This window comes from Morchella importuna, assembly GCF_003444635.1.
Source record: "Morchella importuna strain M04M26 chromosome Unknown Morimp01GS001, whole genome shotgun sequence".
In the NCBI taxonomy this organism is placed as follows: Eukaryota; Fungi; Ascomycota; class Pezizomycetes; order Pezizales; family Morchellaceae; genus Morchella; species Morchella importuna.
Genome location: NW_025763398.1, coordinates 1,774,969 through 1,794,383, shown reverse-complemented (window position 1 = coordinate 1,794,383; position 19,415 = coordinate 1,774,969). Strand labels below are relative to the sequence as shown.

The 19,415-nt window shown below is 48.0% G+C and overlaps 5 protein-coding genes across 5 annotated transcripts; 1 reads left to right on the top strand and 4 right to left on the bottom strand.

The window, feature by feature from the left end:
- Window positions 1–3,950: 3,950 nt before the first annotated feature.
- Window positions 3,951–4,876, bottom strand: LAJ45_00436 (uncharacterized protein; the record flags this gene model as incomplete). The annotated part of the gene is made up of 4 exons (XM_046110037.1): window positions 3,951–4,321; window positions 4,395–4,439; window positions 4,500–4,711; window positions 4,791–4,876. The coding sequence occupies 4 exons, from the start codon at window positions 4,874–4,876 to the stop codon at window positions 3,951–3,953; spliced, it is 714 nt and encodes a 237-aa protein (XP_045976730.1).
- Window positions 4,877–7,241: 2,365 nt separating this feature from the next.
- On the top strand, window positions 7,242–9,120 carry LAJ45_00435 (uncharacterized protein; the record flags this gene model as incomplete). The annotated part of the gene is made up of 6 exons (XM_046110036.1): window positions 7,242–7,468; window positions 7,559–7,710; window positions 7,793–7,806; window positions 7,868–7,893; window positions 8,136–8,395; window positions 8,789–9,120. 6 exons carry the CDS (start codon window positions 7,242–7,244, stop codon window positions 9,118–9,120), a joined length of 1,011 nt encoding a protein of 336 aa, XP_045976729.1.
- Window positions 9,121–10,861: 1,741 nt separating this feature from the next.
- Window positions 10,862–12,055, bottom strand: LAJ45_00434 (uncharacterized protein; the record flags this gene model as incomplete). The annotated part of the gene is made up of 4 exons (XM_046110035.1): window positions 10,862–11,122; window positions 11,188–11,304; window positions 11,385–11,579; window positions 11,993–12,055. The coding sequence occupies 4 exons, from the start codon at window positions 12,053–12,055 to the stop codon at window positions 10,862–10,864; spliced, it is 636 nt and encodes a 211-aa protein (XP_045976728.1).
- A 3,167-nt stretch (window positions 12,056–15,222) lies between these two features.
- On the bottom strand, window positions 15,223–16,260 carry LAJ45_00433 (uncharacterized protein; the record flags this gene model as incomplete). Its single annotated transcript, XM_046110034.1, has 5 exons — window positions 15,223–15,559; window positions 15,626–15,688; window positions 15,747–15,915; window positions 15,976–16,096; window positions 16,159–16,260. 5 exons carry the CDS (start codon window positions 16,258–16,260, stop codon window positions 15,223–15,225), a joined length of 792 nt encoding a protein of 263 aa, XP_045976727.1.
- A 1,008-nt stretch (window positions 16,261–17,268) lies between these two features.
- On the bottom strand, window positions 17,269–19,041 carry LAJ45_00432 (uncharacterized protein; the record flags this gene model as incomplete). Its single annotated transcript, XM_046110033.1, has 4 exons — window positions 17,269–17,372; window positions 17,435–18,342; window positions 18,409–18,476; window positions 18,544–19,041. The coding sequence occupies 4 exons, from the start codon at window positions 19,039–19,041 to the stop codon at window positions 17,269–17,271; spliced, it is 1,578 nt and encodes a 525-aa protein (XP_045976726.1).
- Window positions 19,042–19,415: the final 374 nt, after the last annotated feature.

Genomic DNA, 19,415 nt, shown 5'->3' with positions numbered 1-19,415 from the left:
TGAAGGCTTGGAAAAAAAAGAGTAGCCTGTATACAAGAATGGGGGTAAAGTGGTGGAGGCAAAAAACAAAGCGTCATGTATGGAGAGAGAGAGAGCGCCAGAGAGAGAGCGCCAGAGAGAGAGGGGAGAGCGAGTGAGGCGCATCTGAGCCGATCCTCTGCGATCGATATAAATCGTGGATGAATGGAAAAGGCATACCTACCCGCGCTATCGCATCCGCACCGCCGTACCGAAAAAAAAAAATATACACACACACACCCCTCCTCCCCCGCATCCTCCTCCCATTCCTCCCCCACAGGTGGTTTGGTTTGTTTTTTTGCTAATGGTCGGATTTCGGGGGGAGGCGTTATCTTACATATCTGAACTGGACTGAACCTCAGGCTCGGGGACAGACAAGACACTGTACTGGTCCACACTACTGCCGCTCAACAGTTCGATTCTGCAGGTGAGGAAAGGGTCAGAAAAAGTAATACGTTCCCAGATCCTGCTACCTGCTAAGTGAGGTAGGCTACCTCGTGGGAGACTTTCAAACTCAGTTAATTCTCTAGAGGAACAATCAATGATCACGATTGCATGAGTTACACCGGTACATAACCTGTCCAGGTAGACGGGATTGGTGCTGAATATAAGTGACCCGTCAGGTCGGACCTCCCCCTCTCCCCCCATTAGACGCCGGTTTACAACTTTATAGCGCCACCAAGCGCCTAGGGTGGTGACTTAAGCGGCGTCATTGAACTAGCGGTGAGACTTTGTCCATTGCCTTGTGGGCGTTATTTATGGAAGAGCAGCAGTTGATGTCATCTGCAGTTGAGACACGATATTATGCAGCTATCTGAAGATCTATCAACCCATTCTCCAAACCCAGAAGCAAAAAGGGTGGGACGGTGTTTGATTATTTTGCCCCGTCAACGTTTGGTGTTTGTTGACATGTAGGAAGTAAGGGGCGAAAAGCTGCTGCCTGTCTGTTGTTCACGAATCACAAAAATGAAAATGAACGGATGGCAGAAGCACATCCATCCAAGTACACAATTAGTTTAGCGTGTTCATCCCTACGATACCCACCCGTCCGCTGTCAACCAAAGCAACCTTATCCCCCAGTAGACAAGGTATTTTGGTAGGTGAGCAGCGAGCGCCAGCTAGGTATGTACCTACTCGTAGCTTCATGACGTTTCCGAACACGACTGCTATTGCATACCATGCAAAAAAGCGCCAAATCCATCTTTTTGTATGTCATGCAATATTGGTCGTGTTCGGAAACGCTATGAAGCTACGAGTACACTGCAGCAGCGGGTCCCTCCGCTAGCTGGCCCCTCTAGTTACTCATCTCTTGAGTCTTCCATCGTGACCCTCCCAAACGCACCCCTAACCTCCAGCTTAATCCTTCTCCATCTGATTTAGGGGTGAGCGTGCAAAAGTGATAGGACACTCCCGAAATCCCGAAACACTGACCGACCAACGTTCGGGAGGTCCTCTTATGTAGTTCCCGCCCCAGATTTTCGGTACTGTCGCAGCCAGCTAAGGGTCTGTGTGGTGGTTTTGTTGCTGCTTGACGCTAAAATAATTTTCCCCGTGGCGCTCTTTATTTGGATCGGTGGTTTGTGCGCCCCCGTTCTTGTGCTAGACAGGATAGGGACAGGGATGGACGTGTTTCTGCTAGAAGAGCACTGCTGCCTTGACTTCGGTGCTTTGTCTTATCGGTGTCCTCGGTACTTTTGAAGTATTTGGAAGAAATGTCGTGACGGTGATGAAATTTATCTCTTAGAGCGAGAGAAAACAAGTATGTTAAAGCAGACCAGGCCAGAGGCAGGGGGAATAATGCAAATCCCTTTCATCATTGCCTGAGATCACCCAGAAGCTCAGGGGAAGAAGCCTGAAGCTGTGCTGAGGAGAGAGGTTGATAATTTCCTTCTCCCAGCTGAAATGACGGATAATAACAGATCTGCGGTGTGATTACTACGCCGTTATTCATCACCACAGATCACTCGGACCCATTTCATCCACCCAGCCTAATTAAAAAAAAGCACTACCACCAGTTTGGTAAGTCATGAACGTTCGGGAACATTAATTAGACGGGAGGTCTCATCCAACTCGATCGTGCAGTGCATAAATATATCCATATACATTTAGGAATAATCTTTTTTTTGTTTATGATATCTCCCCGAGACCAAACTTCTGTCAAAAAGGCTTGTGAGTAGTTGGGAATGGGGCCATGGGCATGGCTTTGATATATGAGTAAACCTCATGCAGCAGAATAAAAAAGAATACATGTACCTTAACATGATCCAGTTACACCACCACTGCTCAACATCCATAATATAGGTTGAGAAAAAGAGAGGGGGAAACATATTTCTCTTCCATTTACCCACCAGCAAACAAAAATCCAATCCGCGGAGGAAGAGTGGTAAATAAAGTTGAGGCTCAAAAACAAGCATTTCCTTGGCAGCGCCAGCAAGTAGTGGAGGAACAGCACAGCACACACACAACCATCACCATCAGCTCATCTGCATCTCCATCCCCTGAGAGAGATGTGAGATGAGCTGCTCTTTATGTGGCCTTCGGTTTTCGCCTCTCGCCCCCCTTGTTGCCCCCCCTCCCCACCGCCGCCAACGGCGGTGCAGGAAATTCTGGACCCCAGACGCACGCCCGCGCCCGCCTACTGCGGCAATCGCGAATACATTTTCGCGGTACGATCAGACAAAGTACTAGCGTGGGGAAAGATCCTATGGGGAGAAGGCATTTAGGGGGAAGGAAGGAACGCAGAGGGGAGGGGGGTCCCCCGGGGCTTTCTCCGAGGCCGGTGCCGGCGCCCACTGGTTTTCTTCGTTTGTTTCATCAAATGTAGTTGGTAGACGACCCTTTACTCTATTACATGTAGGCATTCTTTCTTTTTTGTCATTTACAGTTGGATAGAGCATTCATGCAGTTATGTGCCCAGCGGGTACTGTTGTCTGAGACTCAGGTTAAGAGTGCAACAGAGCGCTGTTAACACAGCAATGGGGCACGTGCTTGTCATCCAACCCGCTGCTGCTCTGCTCTGTTGCCCTCTTAACCTGCTACGCACATGGATCTCAGACAACAGAACCGATGGGTGAACGATTTGATCAACCTCCTAGTCAGAGGGAAGACTTCGTAAGCATGTAGGTAAGCTCGGGGACTAAATGCGCAACTCAAGGAACGGACATCGAGCATCTGGTGGGCGAGGGAGGCCGATTAGGAACCACCGAGCCGTTGTCTGATAAAGGGCAATAATGCAACACGATACGATACGATTGATTGAAGCTAGATAGCCCCGCTGTGACTCCTTTTTTCATAAGATACTCGATGCTTCTGCTCTAGCACTCCCGCTACTGTGCAGGGCCGCAAAAAAATAATTATGTCTTTTTTTTTTTTGAGTTGTGATACTTGCGTGTAATTACTACATTAGCCTCAAGTAAAAAGAGCTGAATGGGGGCCGGTCCTGGAAGATTACATGAATTCTCGCTTATTTACCAATGGTGCGGTACATGGGACGGAAATATCCCGGCTTGTCGGGCTGATAGGGCAGGAACTGTAGGTACTAGAAATTTCACACTCAGATTTATTTCCTTTATTACAGTTTCATCTGTCTTCATTCAACGTAAATTTAGGCATTTGAATTTGCCACTTTCTCGGCTGATGAAGTCTGGTGATTCGCTATTTCCTTCCGTGTCAGTAAAGGACGTGTCATTCATTACTGATGATTTCCTGAGCATGAACCCCCACTGACCCCCACCTCTCCTGACTGCCGAGACTCACGGCCCGACCCACTGCGTGACAGTGCGTGTATCAGAATCATTGCATTGCATTGTTATACGTGGGGTACCATTATCAAATGCAAAAACTTCAGAGTATCGGACATTTGGACTTCTTGAGAAGCCGTGATGGTTTTCCCCCACTGAACAGTTGGTATCTAAAATAGGAGATCCTCCCCCCTAACCTAAGCTTGGTGCTAGAGTAACAAGACTGAAGTCTAGCCTTCCGCTTTCTTTTTCTCTGTCGATAAAGTCTTGCACGACTTTGAGAGCCTTCTCACTAAAGACGTCATCATCGCCCAAGAAGCCCCTGTCCAGCGGTCCTTTTCTTCTTCCGTCAAGCTCATAGAGATGATTGCTCTTGGATTTGACAAAGCAGACATAGTGCAGGTCCACATCGGCCTCTGCATCTGGGACAACAGATGATCCCTGGGTAGCTGCGGACTTATGGGCCGATTCGAGTTCCCGAGAATCTTCGAGGACCTTGGCACGATCCAGTGGGGGGAGTGGGAGTGCCTTGGCAAGCAGTCTACCGATGGGGGAGTCGGCCTCTTGATACGTGTTAATCATTACCTCTCCTATGGCCGACGGGAGTGATATGAAATGAAATATGAAGTAACATACCGATCATGTCTCGGGCAGCACCGTTAGAGATTGCATGTAAGACGCCTATCATGCCGCAAGCATTTCGGATCGTCTGTTTGAACCAAACCGGGTCCTCTCCCTCACCTTTGCCGTTGTATTCGGGCCTGCTTTCATCCTCATCGCGCCGAAACTTCTCGTAGCTCTCGGAGACAGGGAAAACCAGAAGTAGAGCAAGGGCTGGTCTCGGTACGAATGCAAGGAGCTCGGGCTCCGAGATGGAGAAGACGTCGTGAAACGCAAGCGTTGGAGTTAACCCCAGATTGTGCACAAGGGTGGTCATCAACTCGGGGTTACATCTGCGGGGGAAAGCGGGTAAAGTCAGTAGCTTTTTAATGAGCGGTCAGTTTGACAGCCGGGAGAGAAGAGAGAGCATACTCTAGCGGAATAAAGGCTTTGCGACCTTTGGGGACATCGACCGAAGGGTCATGAGGATCAACGGCTGCTGTGGGGTCGGACATCATGATGATGACGATGGTGATGGGTGATGGGTGATGGGTGATGCTTCTGCTGGTGCTGGCTGTGATTTGTATCTATGTAGCTGCTGTTGATCTCCTTCCGTTGCGGGTAGCGTCAATATCACACGTAAGTTGAGGTCTCTGGGGTGGTGGTTGGAACACTTTGTGATCACTGTGTAACAGCCAAAGCAACCAAAGCACAAAAGTGATGGGGTTGATGGTGGTTGGCAGCAGCAGTTGGCAGTCAACAGTGAGGGGGGACACAGGTTGCGGGCAGCTGCCATGGGTGTAACTCTGCTATTGCGTAAGAGGCTGAGAGACGGACAAATCCCACACACTCAGTGACCGACGCACGGTTCACGCAGGACTCCGAGATTAACTGAAATGCAGGATATTTCATCGTCGCTTGGCGAGCCAAACAAAGAGCTTCAGGCTCCTCCTCCAGTAATGTTTACATGATCTAGGTTTCCTCAAACCATTTCCATCAGACTGTATCTCTCGATTCATCGTTTCATTCCGTTTGTGTGGTCTCTGCTCCTGCTAGTACATGAAAATGTTTCTCCCTCTCCGCTCGATGCGGCTGCCATTATGTACCCTGAAGTTGGACTGGCTGGGATTCTGGGAATAACAACAAAACCCGCTGCGGGACTGGTCACACCCTACTAAGCGAGAGCACAAGCGAGGAAAGACGAGACGAAACAAAAATGCTAGAGTGACCTCTCTGCAGCCATCATCCATCATCCATCGTAAACTGGCCAATTATGGGACGGCGAGCAGTGCAAGTGACAGTCTGCTCAAGGTGTCACCGCTCTGTGGGTGTGAAGGTAGGGCGTCCTTCCGCTTACTGACCCCAACACGGGCAGCGATCAAGGGTCCCTTGCAAAGCGTTTTTCCAACAGATTGGGTCCTCTTTACGGGAGCGATGGAGGATAACGATCGGCAGAAAGGAACAGCTCATCACGGTTGCGGAGCACTTACAGCCAAACCGCTTCCAATCGCTAGACGTTGAATTCGTTTTTCTCAAATTTTAATTTTATTCTCACCATTCCTTTTGGCAATTATCTGTCGGGATTCTCTTCTTGCGTAACACCTACAACCCATTTGGGAAACAAGAGGACGAACATTCAACATGCTCAGGTTTCCCCCCCACCCACTCTCCCCACGTAAGTCTTTGGCTGAGGGAAAACCGTGGGATCTGTGCTCAGTCACGTCGGTGTAGATTGAATAGCCTTAGTTATGTGACTGAAGTCGACTGCTCCAAAATTGGCGGTAACTGCGCGGCCAAGGCAAGACCTACAGTCGTTTTTTTTTTTTTTTTTTCCTTAACAAATTCCCGGCTGCAATCCAGTCTTTGAGGTTATTTTAACCTCCTCCTGTTGGCCCTGTTGGCGGTTGGCTGTCGGCCAGTCGGTACTTCATGTACCAAGTACAACCGGCAGACCTGCTAAGATCCAGTCAGATGGTTCTCGTTGGCATAGGAGGTTCCACTCGCCTCATCCAAATCTGTGTCTCTGGTTCTGGATACGGTAGCTATTTCTTCCTTGTATGATATTTCGGGCACGGCTTCAGCCTGGGCATTGTCGTGGGAGCGGTGTGGTTGTAACTTGTGGTGGTGGTCAGTGGTGGTCCTGTGCACACTCACTCACTTCCTGCCGAAGGGCCTTCCTTCCGGACTGCGGGGGAAAAGGAAAAAAAAAAAACAGGGCGCTGATCGTCATGACCGCGGTGGCCTGAGCCGTAGATTGAGCAGTGCTCTATTGTTGTATTCCTGCTTTTGATCCTGACTCCTCCTTTGTAATATTTTCATCTCTCCTTCCTTTGTCTTTTTTCTCTCTCTACAACAGGATCTTCACCACTCCTCAACCCCCCCCCCCCCCAAATAACTCCTGCTACCTGCGCAGCGCCGGTGGCTGTTATCGTCACGATAACGATTACAGTGACTACATCAGATCTGTGATCAGCTTCACTTACTGTTTATTTGGCACTGTTCTTAATAATATAATCCCATCCGCTTTTGGTGGTGGTGGATAAGGTTTTGGATACATATATACTGGAGGCATTCCTCAACCTTATTCAAAGGCTTAACGGGCTGCTGCAGCCCCCCCGACTTTGGTTCCGGTCAAACGTGATGGCCGTAGCGAGGCTTCAGTGACACAGCCCTACCAACAGAGAAATAACGAAAAGATAAATCCTCCCGGAGAAATCCCTTGCACTCGAGGTTTTATCATCAGTCACCGCAGCCCCACGACTTTACCTCGGTCCCTTTAACCTCATTGAATTGGGGTCGATACGCGGCATATTACAGCATAATAGGAGGACTTGGATGTTGGGAATGATGGACTGGTTTTCAACAAATTTATTAAGGAAACGGATGGAGGAGGAGGGGAGTAATGACCGTTGGGTTGATGACCCAATATACGGATTGAGCAGACTAGATGGTCGGGCTCTGGACAGCTTGAACAATAATTCACCAATATTAACCAGCCAGGAGCTTTACATTTTGCGAGTAATAGCACTGGTAGCAGCGAGCATTTCATTAATCAGTGGTTTTGTTGTTGGGTGGTGGTTTGTACGCATGAAGAGAAGCTTCAGACATCAGTATGCACCCCGGGAATTGGCTGGTTGTACAGATGTACATTAAATAATAAAGAGAGAAGGAAAAATAAATGCTAACTTCGCACCGCACAGTCTCATCATGTTGCTGGTATTTTCAGACTTCTTCAAAGCAAGCTGGCAGCTGATATACCCGGCGGTTGTATTTACGAATGGGGCGGTTTCGAGTACATCGAGGTTTTGCCAGGCTGCTGGATTTTTTATGTCTATGGGGATTGAGGCTTCTGGTAAGCTGCATAAAACATCAAAATCCCAGGGGGAAACTTAAGAAATCTATTATAATAATAAGCTAACTTTTTTGGAAACTAGATTTCGCGGTATTGGTAATAGCAGTTCACAGTGCACTCTATATTTTCCGACCCGGCCTAACAGCAATCGGTGAAGGCGGACTGTATCGATATCGTCACTCGGTTTACGTTGCGTGGCTCGCCTTTTCAATTTTGATGCCTTCCCTGGCCTATGTCAACAGTACACCAGCCTACACAGCCCAAGGTACATTTTGCTATCTTCCAGTACGCCCATTCTGGTATCGAATGGCATTAGCTTGGATACCTCGATACGTGATTCTGGTCGTGATTTTAATAATCTACGCCTCCATCTACATCTATGTGCGAATGAAGTTTCGCACATTTCGGAGTCACGTGGGTGCCAGCACACTTGAGATGGATACGGCGGATCTGGTTGCAGCAGAGCAACCTAAACCAAATAATGGACAGGTGCCAGCATTGGATGACCATGGACTGATACCAGTATCACCTAGTGGGGACAGTCGACAAGCATCAAATTCCTCAGACCAACCATTTGCAAAGGCTTTGATAATCCCTCAAACTATTGCGGAGAAGCTCAACTTTTCACCTTGCAACTCAGAACCCCGTGGATCGACCTGTGATGGCAACTCATCATCACCTTCACGTAGGGGATCGTTGCCTATGTCTGTTTCTAACATGGATAACAGCAATAACACTCGAGGAGGGGGAGGGGGAGGGGGAGGGGGGGGCAATCAGGATGCAAGGAATGCCAGACTGCGGGGGAGAAGGATAGCCATCAGTCGACAACTACGACTATTATTCATTTACCCATTGGTATACGCCCTTATGTGGGTGTTACCCCTGATAAGTCACCTACTACAGTATCAGGACAAATTCGTCAAAAACCCCAGCTTTCCATTGGCCTGTATGGTTGCGTTCACAATACCTGTGCAGTGTGCGGTGGATTGTTGGCTGTTTACGATTCGGGAGAAACCATGGAGGTACATACCGAAATCGGACGGGAAATGGTTTTGGTCAAGATACGGGTTCTTTGCAGGAGAGGAGCCTACAACTGGCAGAAATGAAGGCGACGGTTGGAGGAAGAAGAAGAATATGAGCTTTGAGGCAAGGAAGGCCTACGAGAGAAGGGAGGAGGAGAGAAGAGAAGCAGCGGAGGTTTGGTTGACGAGACAGGAGGAGAAAGGGAGACGACCACCGATGCCCCGAAGATCAGACACAAACTGGTGGGATATTGTCGACAATGGCGATATTGCGGAGGAATCAGAAGAGGAGATGTCTGAAGTTGAACCTCGTGGCCGCATAGATGAGTTGGGAGCATTAGAGGATGGGAGAGGACCTATGGGAGAGGAACCACCGAGCAATCATTAAGTGATTTTGAGTAGTTTAGCCCTTTTCTTTTGTGTTAAATTTTTTTTATACTATTATTGGGGTTTTGGGACATAACTTGGGAGGTGTGCATATCTTTTCTACTTGGGGATCTTACGACTTATGAATATGGGGCCTTTCTTTTGTTTTGGATTTTGAATAATTTTTACTTAACTCTCATTTGTTTCTGAAGCATGCGCAGGTTCCATCCTTTTTTACCGGCGGGCAAGTTTTTTTTTTCTCTCTGCATTTTTGAGACCTTTTTCTTTTTCATTGCATTTTGGGGATCGGCATACTTATTTAGCTAAAAGGCGACCGGCATTTTGGGGATCATCCTGTTGTTTTGGTTTGTTACTTTTTGGCGAGCTTTTTCGTTGTACAAAAACAAGAAAAAAAAGGCCTTAAAGGGCTTGGGCTGGAGAGACTAGTGTTTTGATAGGTTCAGCAGCTATTGATACCCTTTTCTTCCCTTTTCTTTCAACGAATGCTCTTTCCTGGTACTTAATATTTATTAGGGGTGTTTTTTGCTGTTTTTATTATTCATTTTTGGGTCGGCGTTTCTTTTACAAAAAAGGTTTCTTAGGGGTTAATCTTTTTGCTAGTGTTGGTGTTATTGTATTTTTTTTTTTGGTACCCCGGGTTGTGGAGACAGGTTGAAACGAAAGAAAAAAAATATAGTGGATCGCATAGTATACAATATATTTGGAGTGTATTTCCACTTGTGATCAGCAAGATTTGTGAAAATCTTTGACTTGTTTAATGAGTTGATGGTTCTGATGATGCTTTGAAAATTTAGGCCATTATTGATGGCTTGCGGCGGGGAGGGAGGGAGGTTGGTTGGGGGAATGTAGGGTAGAGAGGAGCTTTCACTTTGAAAGGCTTGCCTCTCTAGAGTACTTTATTTGGGCTTGGTCCTGCATGCATGAGTGACGTGCCACGCAAACAGGGTATATATCCTATTTTGTGACGTTGTCTTCGAGAACCGCCGGCACGACATGCTTCATGGGGTAGGGACTCTGTACCATCACCAGAATCAAATCTATCGATTTAGCTACAGATCCCTAGACGAAATAAACTACCGGCCTGACTGGATGGCGCTTTTCGGATACGCATCACTTCATCAGAACACTGCAGAACCTACCGCTCACACATCTCATGGAGGAACATGGAGGGCTAAGAACTGGGGAAGTAAAGCTTGGCTTCGTCGGGGGAGGAGGAGGGGGACCCTCCGGGGTTGTTCCCGGGGTATATTCGCCCTTCAGAGGCACAACTACAGGTTGAGGCCGTATTGAAGTTGCCCTTTCAGGGCCAAGAGCTAGCCAGTTGTCAAATGGTTAGAGTATTTCGGTGGTACTGGTGGTAGGCATTGCGCCAGTGACTTGTCAATTGATCTCTCTGCCTCTGCTCGTAATTATGGCTATGTGCTCTGCAGGGCCGCTATTGTATGCTCTTCGGAAGCCGTTCCTGGATTTGCCTTGGTACACTGCTGCGCTGCTGCGGAACTTGATGGCGTAAGTGAGGATCGGAGACAGAAACCCGTGATCCTGGATGTGCTGCCGGTTCGTTTTCTTTTCTTTCTTTATATGCATGTTACGAGTGTCAGAGATATGCAGACATGGATTGTCTGCGGATCTTCGTAATTGAGACACTCAAATTATGCAACACTAGGCTGACGATGGAGAAATAGTGCTCTCTTTCGCGCGGTGACCTACTCTAGTGATACACTTGATACACTTCATATACCTTATATGCTTGATACAGAACCCCCTACTTTCTTCAGCAGCAGCCTAGATTTGAACAAGAGGCGCAATCTGAGACGAAAATCCCGGATAAAAGTTCTCGGCGATGATCTCATCGAGGGCAGCCGTCGATACTCTAAGATAGAGAAAGGAAGAGGTGGAACTCGTTTCAGATCGAGGGGCATTGCTGCGAAATCCTTTAGTGGATGGAGAAGCGAGCCGAAGTCATATGATGTAGGGCTGAATAACATAACATAACAAACAAGCTTGTTATGGACTTTAATCTTAACCGCTAGACCTCTCATGCCAATAAGTGGGGGTAGGTACTGACCTTTGTTATCTTGGCTGATACCTCTGTGCCTCTTTTGTTGAGGAGCTCACAATCATTGATGCCGGTGTCAATTATCCCGTGTCGACTACTTGAAGAAATATTTTCCCGTCTTCGGCCCTGCCGACAGGCGCATAAGTCAATGTGAAACCGAGACGAAACAGAAACAGATAGAATCGAATCTAAAAAACAATCTGTACCTGAAATTGAATGACGACGGAACCACCTGATCTCGATTGATGGACATTTGCCCAATGGTTGTTATCGAGGAACCTGACGATCGTGTAGATCAAGTTGTCTTGGGCATAGGAAAAAAATTGTATTTCCCTCCCATCTGGCAACAGTGCAACTATTGGCTGGCTGTTTTGTGGAGACAACGAGTCTAGAGCCGGATGCTACGATGAGAAAGCGCGAGTAACCGCGGGGAAGAGCATGTATGTACATGTGGTCGTAACAAAAACATTGTCCGGTCTGAAAAGCTGGGGTTGATGTCACTCAGTAAGTGCTACATCAGCAGTCAAGTTCTAATTTCTATCGTTCATGGCCGCACACAAGCCTTGTACGACCTTAATCAAGGACAACAAGCTAGCGGGAAATCGTGTTGACGATCGTTCTCGAAAGGGATCCATTTCTTGTGGTTTTCGATTGTTTGGGGATCTGCAGTAGTCAACTTCAACCAGTCGGAACGAGGCCTGGAGAACCCCTGGAAAAAAAAATCCGATCCACACGAGTGATATCTGATGATTTATAACAGTCTGTTGCGGCCATGGCTAACGTCAATGCTTGATGATACGATTACATAACAAACAGCTAATATCTTATCAAGATCACCTGATGCTGAATGCCTACTCGATCCAAGAGTTCTTGGCATGTTGCACTGCTGAAACTCATGTCGGAAATTAGTGCGAACAGCTCACCAGTCAAGAGGCTCAGAGATAAGCTTTTAGTGAGCGGACTGTCTTGTGTTTATATGGACTATAAATAATGCCTATAAACCCGGGATGTTGTTTTAAGTGTCCCCCCACAGATCTGGGTAAAGAGATCTAGCCCCCGGGTTTCATTAGCCTATCTCAATGACCATCTGAAACCTATAGGTTAGGCGGCAAATTTCATGGAGAGTGGGGCCTCAACGTGGCGGGAGATATCTCTCTGTGGCTTGATCTTATACTTCTTTGGTACGTAGATTACGCCATAGTGTAAACTGCATGCGACCATTCTGTACCTAGAATCAGAAATGAAATGACTTCACACACACAGATTTCCTTCTGGTTTAGATATTCAGGGGTTTATCGTGGTGGTTGGGTGTTATGGTGGTTGGCTATCATAGAGCGTAAACGAACTCTGGTACTAGAACAGCTTACCTTGCACCATGCAGCCACAATTTCTGTCAATGCAACTCGGAGCTAAATCACTGGTGGACAAGACGTCGAGCGATGTCGGAAGCCCCAATTCAGATCTGTATTTCTGTATTAGATTACTGTCTTTTACAGTAACAGTATCTCTTTTTTAAGGGACTCAGAACATCATATGTCGACCTGTGAAGACCATTTGGTTGGTTTGTTATTTAGCTGGATGGATAAAACTCGAAAAATTGGCTATCTCCGGCCAAGGATTATCGCTCGAGTGATTGGTTGAATGGCATCGATCTGCATCAGAAGTTTCCCACACGAGTAATTCCGACCTCTGGAAGCTAGCCAATTTTTCGAGTTATGGCGGTAGGCTATTTGGCGGTATATCAATTATCAGTACTGAGACATATATGTGGGTCCGAATCATTCCACTTTTGTAAAATGCCAAGGAACTTTGACCAGACGGGAAAATCTATCAGACGGTGATTACAAAGCAAAACCTTACTTGAGTTTCTGTTTTTCTTATACATAACCGCCACGATACTACGTACACGCGCACAATGAGTCAGTTCGTGGGTGTCTCAGGATTTTCACCCTCCTAAACAGCTTCCCGGACCTGTATTGACACGGTACCTGACAATACCCGCTACATCCATGGATAATAGACTATAGAGTCCTTCTCACCAGACGTTCCGCGTCATAATATGCTTAATTATGGGAGTAAATGCATATGAGTAACCATTCGTCAAAAGAGAATAACGAGAGAGAAAAAATAACTCGGAAATCATGATTTCAGGAGAGGGAGACATATTGCAGTTACACAGAGAGAACTGATCGTATGCCTGTACACTGTACTGCCGTGCATGTGTGGTAAAAAAAAAAAAAAAAAAAAAAGGGAGGACAAGCACTGGACGGAAGTGAGAAAACTAAATTCCAAGCCACCTTGTAGCTGAGGACGTCGCCGTTCATACCTTACAGCAGCTTCATAAACACCTCAAAGTTGGCCGCTATCATAAAAGATACTTCATCATCTTTGTCAAAGCCAACCGATACAGTTTGACCCTAAACTTCGCCTCAGGGTTCATTTTGATCACTAATCTCGCTTCGAGCAAGTATAAGAGGACGTATGCAGATTCGGTGCGTTTTGTTACTAATGCCGGTGAATTCCTGGAGACGATAACCTTCGGAACGAGTCCGAATCCGAGCCTTTCCCGCAAAGATATTTAAGATCTCAATCGTCTGATCTGGACATCCATTTGGACGGTATCATCACAAAATCAATCGAATTTCATGACTTGATCACTGGTCAATAGTACAATGACTTTTACGTTTCTGCACAGGTTATTCCAAGCATCATATTGGATCGGTTCTCTGTCAACTAGCATCAAAAAACGCATACACTAACTCTATATACCTACCCATAGTTATTTGGAGTCGATATTAAGTTTAAGACCCCACAGACAAGTGGCATGGCATGGCACAGCCTCATATATCTATCTGAGAAATGATATCGCAATATCAACGTTGAATGCCAACACTTGATCTAGTCGAAATTCGAACTCTATAATCAGCTGTTCTTGATATTCCAATTCGTCCAAACACCTATAATCACTCGCACTAGTCCATCGTGGCACCACTGCGCGCAGAATATTTGAATACAGACCCTGCGGAGATCATACAAATGCAGCACAGTCAAAAAATGCTCGTATAGAGCTTGAGCCAGGCAATTTGCACCTTTATTGTCTGACCAGGTTGATACCTACTTGGCTCACAGTACGGCACCCCTTACAGGATGTACGCACCGCGCATCGCAGTTTCAGCCCTTTCGCTCATCACATCTGTATCATTCATTACTTAGACATTCTACATAAAACCACTAGGCCGACCAACCCCCAGATCCTCGGGCACGGCAACAAACCCTATCACGCTAGGGTACTCGCACGGAGTTAATCGGATGCCGCACTCGCAGGTAAGGGCGACCTATCGATAATACTTTGCATATTCAGCTTAATTTCGACTATCTCAAGTCGCCACCCCACATTCAAGCGAGCTCCTTACCGAAGGCTTCGCTGGCAGCTTGACCTTATTTACCACGGATATGGGTCAACGCTTAACTAGCAACCCTGGGGATGGCACAGGACACCACTGGTCTAAAGACGTGTCTATGAGGTCCGATAGAGTAAAAAAAAAGAAAGGAAGGAAAGGGCCCATGATGATTTACCCTATCACAGATAATCACTCGCTGCGTCACGGTGTAAAGTGTGAAACTAGTGCGATGACCCCGGAGAGTCACGCATGTACCCGCCAAAGTAGATCAACCTAAACTAACGAACCACTAATTCAACACACGTGTACAGGACAGGATTATAGGTGCTAGTATAAGTGATTCAAGTAAATTCTTCGGTTATGGCTGTGGAGGTAAGATCCGGAAGAGCTAGGTATGCTTAATATTTTTTTTTCCCGCTAGCTGTAGTATTCTAATATTATCCGCAAGCTTCGAAATAAAAAATATATATCACAGCCTCGGTTTCACACGCCTCGATCCCAGCATTCACATAATTTAGTATTAGAGGTCGATTCACTTCAGCTTATTATATTTATTAAGAATCCGATCAGATTCATTCAACCCTCTTGACCAAGCAAGCTGGCAAGCGCTGGACCCATTAATCGAAATAAAGGCCAGGCCTAATTACAAATCGAAGAGCTTCTTCAGCTCCGCCATGGTATCTTCTGGCTTTGTAACACTGTGCCCGATCGTCCTCGGGTCTTCGTAGATCTCATAGTCGTTTCCGCCCTTGTACGTCTTGTCACCAAAGAAGTGGATCGTGTCGAATACACCTTCCTTCTCCACATGCTGGAGACAGTAGGTTTTATCCCATCCCTGTGGGAACACGTCGAAGGAAATCTGTCCACCAACGCTGAAGGTGAGTCCGTAGTCGCCGAACTTGGCACGGAGCGCCTCGACGAAGTCACGACGGACGTTGTGGATTTTGTCATAGGCTTCAAAGTCATGACGCTCTTGGACACTAAATGGGGGTGTTAGTCCGGTAAGTCAGGTTGGATGGCGATACAAAGATCCCAGGGGTTCATACGAGGCGTTGCGGCCAATAGGCGAGACGTTGATCATTCCGTTTCGGAATTCGATAAAAGTTCCACTGGGCCACCAATTAAATCAGCATAGGATTTCCTCGTCTTATTGGGAGGAGTATTAACCGCTTAATAGGAATATCCAGGTCAGCAATGTAATGGAGAATAAAGTTTGCCATCTTCTTGTACTTGTCCTCTCCCAACCATTGGATGAAGCTATTACTCGCGAGGGTTTCTCCAAGTCTGATGGCAGTGAGACCGTTCTCGGCGAAGCAGAAATCGAATAAATCAGTCACTATTGGTAAAGGGAATTAGTTTCATTGTTAGAGCTGTAGCTACGGAACAGTATAAATACCATTGTACCCATTGATACCGATCTGTTCCTGCTGCTTAACAAGATCACTTCCACCAACGAAACCGATTGCGACCTTCTGTCTAAGCTGCTGGAGCAAGGCCAACATTTCAGGGCTAACACTCTACATATGCAAGTCATTAGCTTACAGCCCCACTGGTTTGAGATACAATTAAAGCAACGTACCCGTCTTGCAGGTGTCAAAGTGTCATCGACATCGAAAAGACAGATTGTCCTTGCTACTGGACGCTCCGTGAGAGGTGGGAATTGAGCTGCTGCGGTGGACATTGTTTATCGATTCTTTTGTATATGTTTTATTCTAGTAAACGAAATTGATGAGATGCGGCGAAGAAGAAGGAGGTGAATCTTGGGAGAGGCGATGATGATGTGTGTTTTATTGGGGAAGTTTAGGGGGAGAAGAGAAGAGGGCTGGAATGAGCTGGGCTCGAGGGGCATCCCCAACAACGGCAGCAGCGGGGCCAGGGTCTTGCTTGGTTTCTTGGCGCCCTAGCGATATTTGTGGAGGCTACCAATAGCCCCTGCCTGACCACCGGGGGTCCCCGAAATTGATTGTATTCCAATTAAATCGCCCATGCTGACGACGGTTTGTTTCGTGATGGATAGTCGCTCCTTGTTAAGCTGAAACTCACGCTACTTGTGAGGGGGATTGAAAGCTTGTGTACGAGGTACGCAGCTTTGGTGGTACGCAGTTCTGGAGGTACGAAGCTCTGAAGGAAGGTGTTTCCTTGCCTAATCCCAGTTGGGATTGTTACAATTAGATACATGTATTAGTAACGACACTAGAGTAGGTGTCGTTTCGTTTCGAGTAAAGGGCTTAACGCGTTGGTGACGACACATTCGAAGCTGTATGTGAGTGATATTCCGTGATGCTATTTTATTTATCATCCTTGGGTATAACGGCTACATAATTGCTTTTTGTTATGAATTTCCTTCCTAGGATCCTATATATGATTACGCGCGTTCTTTCGGGTTCCCTCGCAGACGGTGACTAGATAATGAATCCTCTTTATGTTTCCTGAAGCATATGGCAGAACGCCTCCACCTCTTTTCTCCGACGAGACACCGTACCATTCCGACTCAGAACCTCCACCCAACCCACCACCTGTCAAGATCATCATTCATGGCTGCATCATAGCACGGGATACAAAAACGCCAACTACAAGCACAAAATACACATTATATACAACGGCAAGAAGAAAAGGCAAGAATCAAAGCCCGTCCATGCAAGATAAAAATCAGATCGTTCCAATTCTACAATATATCGGCCTGGTTAATCTAAGCCTTCTTCTCCGTCTTCTTAAATATCAAGTCCGGCTTCCGCTTCGCAATATCCAGGATCGTCTGCGCGAATACCGAGTTTGCCCACGCAAACCAACTCCCTGCTTCTACGTCAGCATCTTCTCAAAAACAAACCAGGAGGAGGGTCGGCAAAACGACTTACGGGTATAGTCCTCTGTCCGCTGCACATTAACACTCTCATGCACCAGCCCCAACGGGCTCGCCGCCACTACCGCGTTCAGAAGACTCTTGATCTCCGCGTCGTCGCTGCTCGTCATGGCCTGGACCAGCAAACTGATGGGCCATGCATGCGTGATACCGATATGTGGGCCTCCGATGCCGCTGAACTTGCTGCCAACAAGATAGTAGGGGTTTCCCTGAGGACTGAGTATCATCTTCCGTGTGTTCTTGTACACCTCGTTATCAACATCGACGAAGCCCAGGAGCGGCAGGGCCAGCAACGACGGCAGGTTGGCGTCATCCATGATGATGTTTGAGCCATACCCGTCCACCTCGTAAGCAAACACCTTTCCAAATACCGGGTGCTGCACGACACCGTATTTCCACACGCCGGCCTCGATCTCTTTCCCGAGGGCCAAGACCTCTGCGGCGAGGTCGGACTGCGAGGCAGCGGTGAGGGCCGCCGCAGTGCGTTGAAGCTCCACGGCCATAAAAGCGTTACCAGGGATGAAGTACTGCATTATTGCGGCGTCATCGCTGGGGCGGAAGGCGGAGCGGACGAGGGAGGTATTTGCGGCGAGCGGATTGCCGATGCCGTCGAGGTTGAGGGTCTCGGTACCACGGGTGGTTGTACGTGTGAAGGTGTAGACTTGGTTCTGAATGGAGCCATCGGCTGCGAAGGTGGAGGTGCGCTGCTCGGAGATGAGGTTGAGAACGTTTTTGAGGGCCAAGATCCAACGCGCGGTGATGTGCGTGGTGGACTGCGTGGCGGCGTGGTATTGATTGCCGAGGGAGAGGAAGGAAGCAAGAGAGTCGAGCTCATATTTGCATTCAAAGACAACGTCGGGGTCGTATGTGGGGTGGACGGTATCAGCTTGCCCGTTAGAGGTTCTGTGGGTGTGTCAATGGTCTGTAGATTGGGTCAATGATCATGATGCAGGATAGTAGGGAACATACGGTGCTAGTCCAGAAGCTTTCGGCGGCTGGAATGCATTGCAGTATGGACTCTGTAATATAAAATCCGCCTATTCCCACTCATTAGCTACCCGTTTCCCATTTCACTCCCGCTTTCCATCACACCCCATCACTCACCTGTGTATTAATCGCGCCCTCTATTAACGCCTTTAGCTTCGCATCCTTGCCCACAAGCACCATATACTGCGACAGCTGGTTCGTGCTATCCCTCAGCCACTGCGCATTGATATCCCCGGTAACAATGAAGCTCTGACGCTCTTCCTGCTTATCCGAGTCCACATGCCATCGCACCGTCGTATCTAGCGTATTTGGAAAGCAGTTCTCAAATAGCCGTGCCATGTCCGGATCCACCATGTTTGCCGTCATCGTAGAAATAACATCCTCCACCGCATCGCTCGTAAACAGCCTACACTCCTGCGCTGGCCGCTGGAACGGCAACTGGTACGTTCCGGTTGTGTAAGGCGGATGCCGCACTGTCGCGTAGTCCTTGTAGTCCGGGCAGGCGCCGCGGCGCATGTATGACTGGGCCTGGGGGGAGCGACGGTTGATTTCTGCGGCGCTGGCACTGTTGCTCCAGAGGATGCCCAGAACGAGGGTCGAGCCTAGGAGAACCATCACGAGGGGGAGGGGGGAATTGAAGACTTTCTGCCAGAGGCTGGGTAGCGGATGGTCTTTCTTGTCGTCGGGGAGGAGGGGCCGGCGGTGACGCGCAACGGGCGAGGGCGGACGGTAGGTGGAGGAGGAGGAGACGGCGTAGGCGGGGGAGGGGGCGGCGGGGAGTGGGTGCCGGATTCGGGGGTTTGAGTGCTGGGTGTGGGGAACGAAGGTGCGGGCTTGGGTCGGGGGGCGCGCTGGTGGATCATTCAGTCGGTGGGCATGCAGTGGGTATTTGTAGGTGGTGGTAGGTAGTATTGTTGTTGTGGTGTTGTTGGGTGGGTGGGGGGGTGCGGGGAGCTATTGACAGGTAGGCAGGTGCTAGCTAAGTTCTA